Source organism: Cololabis saira, chromosome 2 (assembly GCF_033807715.1).
Source record: "Cololabis saira isolate AMF1-May2022 chromosome 2, fColSai1.1, whole genome shotgun sequence".
In the NCBI taxonomy this organism is placed as follows: Eukaryota; Metazoa; Chordata; class Actinopteri; order Beloniformes; family Belonidae; genus Cololabis; species Cololabis saira.
The window spans coordinates 17,252,851-17,261,117 of NC_084588.1; the positions used below are offsets into that span (position 1 = coordinate 17,252,851).

The 8,267-nt window shown below is 40.3% G+C and overlaps 1 protein-coding gene across 1 annotated transcript; it reads left to right on the plus strand.

The window, feature by feature from the left end:
• Window positions 1–7,126: 7,126 nt before the first annotated feature.
• fibinb (fin bud initiation factor b) lies at window positions 7,127–7,925 on the plus strand. Its single transcript, XM_061709291.1, has one exon. The coding sequence runs from the start codon at window positions 7,259–7,261 to the stop codon at window positions 7,880–7,882; it is 624 nt and encodes a 207-aa protein (XP_061565275.1). The 5' UTR covers window positions 7,127–7,258; the 3' UTR covers window positions 7,883–7,925.
• The last annotated feature ends 342 nt before the right edge of the window (window positions 7,926–8,267 follow it).

Consider the following 8,267-nt stretch of genomic DNA (forward strand, 5'->3'; position numbering starts at 1 on the left):
ATATAATCACTGTGCAACTGGAATAAAAACTGAACAACTAGCGATTTGCTTAAATGCTCGGTTTTACTGAAAAAAGTGCAGACGTATAAAACTATAAAACTAAACCCAGAGATTTTAGTGTCCTTTTAAAGAATAAATGCATATTTTAAAGTGGTGATGTCAGTCTATTTTAAATGACCACAGGAGAATAACAGACGGTCATTACCATAGTGTTTCCTCATCATCTCATCTTTTAACAACAGCGTAAAACGTGTGCATAGCGATTGCAGGGATGTTGAAGGCAAAACTGTCTCCACATAATTGCTTGATATGTATCATCTAGACAGTTATTAGGCAAATTATAATTCATTTTTACAGTTACGGTAATCAAATACTCCCAGTATATCAAAGCAGTTATTGAACCTAAACAATTAATATGAACTAATTCAATTTAGTTCATTTGTATAGTGCTAAATTTTACACACCAGCTCAAACCAATTATGATGCAATTATATTCCAGCATCTCATTCATTCACCAGTTCATTAAATTAGTTTTTACCTGTGTTTCTAGGAAGAAAGAAAACAACATCAGATCGATGACATGTTGTGAAACCACAGAATTGTTAACACCTGTAATCGTTTAAAAATGAAGGCCTCGTCCATGTTAATTGAAGGCGTGCGCCAGTTGTTTTTAATTAGCGAAAGTCTCTGTTACAAAAAAAAGAAAAGAGAATGAGACTGTAGGGCTGTGCATACACAACAAACTCAAAAAGCTCACAGGTAAACTGTACAGGTGGGGAAGCAGGCAGTCTACTGTCTTTGAAATTGTATTTTGTATTGTATGGAAATTGGATTTGCTCTGTAAACTGTTTTTCCCCCTCAGGTCGTGTATTTGACATTTGTTATAAGCCACGACTAATCATCATGTAAAAGTTATGACCATTTTCATTCAGTTACCAATGAGCTATACATCTTTAGCAGCAGCTCTATAATCAAGACATATGACTGTTTTTTAAGTTGCAGTTGTTTTTGTGTCCCCGTTTTGAAAATAGACATGGCATGCTTCTCCCAGTTTTTAGGCTCATTTGTTAAAGCAGTGATGAATTCTTAGATTAAGATGTCATTGTAAACTCAAAATAAAGTAAAAGAAATGTTAAACATTTTTTTAAAAGGAGTTGCAAACAGTGTTCCTGCATTTCTACATAAAGTAAACATGGTGTATCCAGTCTCTCAAAATCGGTGGAGGCTTTATAGTGTGATTTCAACAAATATATTTTGAGGCAGGGATTTAATTGATGAATCACATTTCAACCTTGATCTAAAGAGGGATGTGTGTTCATGATTAGGACAACTTCTGGTCATGCATCATGATATCAGCGGCCCAGCCAATAGAAAACACTAATCTAGGGGGTATATACCATTAAGATATACTACACTGTATTCATTTCTAAAAGCAAGCGTTTTAGACAGGACTCCAAGAATGGAGTCAATCAACCTCTGCTTTTGTTTATGTTTCCATAATGTCCTGGAGGATGTGTGTATTTGGTTGCAAATATGACATGAACATTTTCCAGTTTTATTTGGATTTCTAGAGCGTATACTGTTGTCCTAGACAGAGATGCTGGCCTGTAATCTTTGTTGTTGTGGTTTCACATTCGGGATCGGATTCTGTCTCATTGTTTGTCTTTTTGAAGTTGGCATTTTTGGAAATGTACGTAATCTCTCAAAATTCTGTTTCGCAGACCATCTGGTTTGGAGCTCTGTGTTCTGTTCTTGACCAGCAACAACAGTTGTGTGCATCCATGAGGGGAACCCCGACTTCACAGAAAGCCTGCACACATTTGAGCCATCAGAGAACATTAAGAGACAAAATCCTCTGGTTTACAGGAAGTTGTGTTACTTGTGAATATTTTTCTTTGTTCTAAAGTTCTAAAGTAAATATCAAATATTTGGTGCAGGAGGTTTGGTGGAGAATTACCAAGATAAGACAAAAAAGAGCTGGAAATGGCCATCTGATGTCCACTTTAGAAAATGGGCAGTTTTATTAACAGTAATTGTGAGAGGAATCACTTGTAATGGTGATTTCGGACGGAGAGGATCTGGCAGGGATATCTTAATGTGCAAATGTAAGCAGTCCTTTGCGCTGATTGTGTTTAAATGGCCATTTTGAGGTTTGGAAATGGCACATTTGTAAGTAAAACTAGGGCTTTAAGTGGACAAAAATATAAGTTTTATAATAAGTGCTGGTACTCTATTGTGTCTATTGTTTTATTGTACAGAAATTACAAAGAACAAAGGCAGTTCTAAATCAAATCCACATGAGCCAAATTAAAAGTGTCATGGAGCCACGTTTATTGACTTTAACCTTTATGCTGCTAACATGACCTCGAATATATAATTGAAAAAATAAAGATGTAAAATAAAAAGCACCTCAAAAACATAAAGTAATTTAGTTTCCTTCTATAAAACACATTTATTTTCAGTACCAGGGCCTGGCCTGTACAAACTCATTAATACAATTTTACCTTTAACCAAAAAATATGTCTTCAAAAACTCAATATATTGACCAGCACAGAGTCTCTGCATAAACATGTTGAAAATTAAAGGGTCCATGGTCAACATCACAGCTGCGGTGGTTTCCCTCCACTTTCCTCTCATCCCAAACCCCTACATCTATTTCCACGTGTACACAACGTGAAGTGTGCCATGGCGTGGACGGCAAGCATTTTGCGCCAAAAGCTATGTATGTATTTTTTATCCCCCCCAAAAAATAAATGGCTGCAAACTTTGGCGATGTCGGAGGAGTGATGTGACTACTGGGGAAAGCCGGGTAAAATCTTGGTCCGCACCCAACGCTGGAGAGAAGTGCCGGTACACTGACAGGGGTAATTTAATAGTGCATACCAGCGCAGTGTAAATCTGATTCCTAACAATTAAGAAAAAATTATATTTCTTAACAAAAGTTCTTTGAAAGAACATTTTGCAGTTAGTTATACCTAAATGTATGGAAAATAGAAAGAACCAAGTAAATTACAGATATATAAAAAGTATTTTTTCCCACTGGCTTTCCAATGAGTTCATTACTTAATGTCAAACAGCCTGAAAAACATAATATTGGTTTTTAACATGGTCTCCTGCTTATAGAGATACTCCTCGTTTAAAAAAGAAGAAAGACTAGTCCCTCAGCTCTCTTTAGCTCCCACACCAACCTCTAAATGTAACTGGCTTAGTTCCACAGTAGCAATCTCTTGAACAAGATTACATGCTTAAAACATTTTTCTTTAATCCACATAATCTTTTACAAAATTGAAACCTTCTTTTTATTTTATTATGAGTTAAATAGATAATCTCATTTTTTATGAGTTTTTATTTTCTTGTGCTTTAAAAACAATGTAATGCTATAAAAAAATTGTTTTTTTGGAAACGAATTTCATTAGATTTTTTTTTTTGTATGTTTGCCATTTGGATAATGATTTTCATACGCTTAAATCATGCACATCCCAACCCTGAACAATCACCCAGGCTGTGGAAAAAATGAGCCCGGGACTCACTGGAGGTAGATGATCATGTAATGTCTGCTCTTTCCACTGGAAACACATGCACACAGTGACTGACATTGTGGGTTTAGCAAATTAGATCACTCTTTACATGCTGGCTCTTGCACCATGAGGATTATGTCAAACGCTAAATGTTTATCCTTGCTTCTGTGTCTGTAACGGCTTACTTCAAAAAACTATTCCTCTTTAAATGGAATGGCATATTTTGTAGTTTACATTTTTAACTCGACTGGACTGTTTCAATTCACGCATATGTTTCGTCACACAGTCAAGCGTAAAAGTTAGTACCCCTTCAAAGTCAGGGAAACGGATCTAAGTTTTTACACCGTGCCACTATTTGATAAAAATGAAGGTGGTTGGACACGCTGCTGAAGTGAACTCACTCCGTGGCTGGAATGAACTGGCTTTACGCATATCACTAGGAGAGGGGAGGACCCTGACGAAGTTTTCAATCCATCACGGACAGTCCACACCACCCTCTGTACATCCTATCTCCGGGCAAAAGACCTCGCTCAGTGATGGGCTGCTAAACCTGTCTTGCTCAGCAGATAGGCTGAGGAAGTCTTTTGTTCACCAGGCCATGAGGCGATACAGCTCCTCTCAGCGATTGAGCATGATGCTGTGAGCCATCCATCATGCTCACTGCTTGCAATCTGTCTATGGCTGCTACTGCTAGTTTAGTTTAATGTATCTGTTACTGGTGACAACAGCACAATGCACAACATTTCTATTTCTACTTCTGAGTTTTTGCACAACACTTTGGTAGGATTTTTTTTACCTGATTTCTATCTTATCCTATTATTTATTGGATTTCTATGCCAGCTGTATCAGGTTATTGGTATTTTATAAAGTATATTTTTTGATTTTGAGAGTCTCAAGTTTCACTGAATTAGCTACCAGATATTTTGCAGTTTCCTTCTGGATAAATAAAGTATCTTTAAAAAAAAAAAACGAAGAAGAATCAAGTGGGCAATACTAAGTACATCCATGATTCTGTAGCTTGTAGATCCACCTTTAGCAGCAATAATATGAAGTTGTTGCTTCGTGTATGACCTTATCAGTTTTTCACACCATTGCAGAGGAATTTTGGACATCCTGTACAATATTGCCTCACTTCATTGGGTATCTGGGCATCTGTTTATGAAAAACTCTCTTAAGGGCCTGCTACAGGATTTCATTAGGGCCGAGGCCTGGAGTTCGACTCGACCATTCCAATTTTAAATGATTTATTTTTCTGAAGTAGATTTGTTGCTGAGCTTCAGACCACTGTCCTGTTGCATGTCACAGTTCTGATGAAGGTTTAGCCATTAGACAGATGACTTCAGATTTACCCTCTGTAATACTCTGGCATGCAGAGTTCACGGTCGACCCAAGGTGCCCCGGTTCTGTGGCTCCAAAATCATCGCCAACTCCCTGCCCTGCTTGACAGTAGGTGTGTGATATGTCTGCTGACATGCTGTGTTTGGTTTTTGCTGGGCATTAGGTCAAACAACTCCACTTTGAAGAAGAATAATTGCCTGCAATACGGCATGCCCAATTAGCACAGTAGCTTTTCAGGGCAGCTGAAATTACCCAAAATACTCAGAGCCAGCATGATTCTCTTCCACCAGGAGTCAATGCAGGTGCTTTGCCAGTGTGTTACTAAAGTACATGGATACTCAGAGGGCAGGGAGAGCTCACACAGCAGTATTGTATTCATGTTTGATGGGTGATGCTTCTGATGTGTTTTCCATCCATCCATCCATCATCTACTGTTTATCTGGAGTCAGATTGCCGGTACAGTAGCCAACGCAGGGAAGCACAGACTTCCCCCTCTCCTTCCTCTTTATTAAACTCATCTGGGGGGATCCCAAGCCGTTCCCAGGCCAGCTGAGAGACGTAGACCCCCCAGCATGTCCTGGGTCTACCCTGGGGTTTCCTCCCAGTGGGATGTCTGAAAAACCTCACCAGGGAGGTGTGCAGGAGATGCCCGAGCCTCCTCATCTGACTCGATGCAGAGGAGCAGTGCCTCGACTCTGAGCTTCAATAAGAGAGAGTCCAGACAGTCTGTGCAGAAAAAACTAATTTCATCTGTCTGTGTCTGCAATCTCATTCTTTGGGTCACTACCCACATGTGATCATGCCATCCATTATACCATAAACCATCAATCATCGTCTTTCTGCAGGCTACATAAATAGGCCACGTACATTGAAACTGTCGTTCATAAAACAACACTGCAAACCAAAATCCAAAAACATAAAATCACACTTAACATAAAAATATGTGCATTTGAACTTGGTCTGACCCAAGGTCATGATGTGACCATGGGGTATTTTGTTGTTAAACAGTCCTGAGAAGACTAGCAGCTGTCTTTGAGGTTTTCCATTTTTGTGTCATTGTTGTCAGTGTAGCAGTCAACCTTAAAAAGTCTAAATAATCCTTTTAAGTCTGACGTGCAGCAACAACTGCCTCTCTTAGAGAAATGTTTTTGTCTTTCCCTCTTGGCATGGTGTTAACACACGGTGCTCCAGACAAGCAAACTGCCTAAACATCTGCTTTTATAGAGGTCAAAACACATCCTGATCATCAACTTTAACTTATTTAGCATATATATATATATATATATATATATATATATATATATATATATATATATATATATATATATATATATATATATATATATATATATATATATATATATATAAAGCTATATGTAGGTATGTAAAAGTAAGCCAAATGAGTAACTTTCAGCCAGAGAAGAAGGAAAATTTTGAAAAAAAAAAGAACACACAAACTGTAGGTCTGAATTATGACACATTTATAGTTTTCATCACAATTGTGCATTTTTACTTTTAACTCTCTTTTTGTAAAACTAAACTTGGGTTTTAATGTCAGCAAGTCAAAGCAAAAAAAAAGTTAAACACCATAAGGTAAGAACACGACCTGTTTATTTTTGTAATTACCGTTATTTTAATAATAACAGAAACATTGCCTGCATCCAAAAGACTAACCTGCTGCAGAGCTTTAGTTCCAGTATAATTTCTCTAAGAGTATGTCACCATGCCATAATCACAGGGCTGGCTTGCTGGATTAGGTTTCAAGTTCACATGTGGTCATTTGTGTATTTCTAAACAGAGTAATAACTTGAGTCCTCTGTGCCAACTTGTCACGGTTTTGTGAAGTAGCACAAACTTGCTCTTTCCTGGTCCCGGGGAGGCTTTAACTGCGTGGTAGCCAGGACCAAACTGAATGCAGCCTGTTAAATGACGGAGGGGCTGTAATTTGAGAGTAGCTGGAGCCTAAATTATGGTTCCGCGTTAAATCGACGCAGAGACTACGCCGTAGGGTTACGGCGTAGGGTACGCGGCGACGCGCACCGTACTGCGCCGTAGGTCTGCGTTGGTGTAACGCGGGACCATAAATCAGCCTTGAGGGGTATTATTAACCAAAAAGCCCAGCGCGCACTGGAGACATCCAGATGTTGCGTTTGAGGCACCAGGCGAAGTCAGGAGTACTCAGCTGCTCCCGACACTAACCTGAAAACACCGAGGATGCGAGCGGCCAGACTGGATTAAAGGACGAAAAGCTTTGAAAACTTACTTTTTCAAGTATTTTTGTTTTTTCCGTTTGGAGGAAGCGGACGTTTGGACGTTTATTTGCTTGCAATGCCCGCCGTGTCTCTATAATTGAAAAGTGACTTATTTGGTGCTTGTTGTGACTGCATGTAGACATCATCACCATGTCTCTGCTCCACTTGCTGCTGGGAGTCTGCGTGCTGTCTCTGCGAGTGTCCGCAGGGTTTTTCCAGGGACCGCTGCACCCGGAGATGTCCAATGGCACTTTTCATCACTACTTCGTGCCGGACGGAGACTACGAGGAGAACGACGACCCGGAGAAATGCCAGATGCTTTTCAAGATGATAGACGAGCGCAAGTGCAGCCTGGACGAGGACCAGGACAGCGTGATCAAGGACGACTTCACCATCATGAAGAGGCAGGTCGAGGACTCGGCCCGGGTGCTGGAGGGGCTGGGGAAGAGCATCTCCTACGACCTGGACGGGGAGGACAGCTACGGGAGATACCTGCTGAAGGAGACCAGCCAGATACGGGAGGCGTTTACGAACTCCGAGAAGTCCCTGCTGGAGCTGGAGGTGAAGTTCAAGCAGAGCCAGGAGGGCGAGCTGAAGGAGGAGCACCGGCTCAGCGAGGACTTTCTCAACATGGTGGTGCACACGCGGGACGCCCTGAAGGAGACCGTGGACATCTCTCTGGGACTCAAGGACAAACACGAGCTGCTTTACCTGATCATCCGCAGCCACGGCTCCAGGCTGGGCCGGCTCAAGAACGAGTACATGAAGCTCTGAGAGGAACCAGTCATTGAAGCCGGAATTATGGTTCCGCGTTAAATCGACGGCGTAGTCTACGGCGTGGGTACGCGGCGCGCACACCGTACGGTGTGCGTCATCGCCGTAGGCTACGCGTGGTGTAACGCGGAACCATAAATCCCCCTTCATCAGCCTCACTACAGAGCGGGCATAAAGTCTTTTTTTTTTCTTCACTGAAAAAAATTAATCTAAACGCATGTAAATATAACATATTTAAATCTGTGATATTAACAATTAAAAAGGAAGTTTGTTGCTTTACATGAATACATCTAGTTTTGAACTTAATCTGCATTTGTTCAAAAAACTTTTTTTCCTTAAAAACCAGCATTTATGTAATCCCAGGCAATCTTTTCATTTACACACA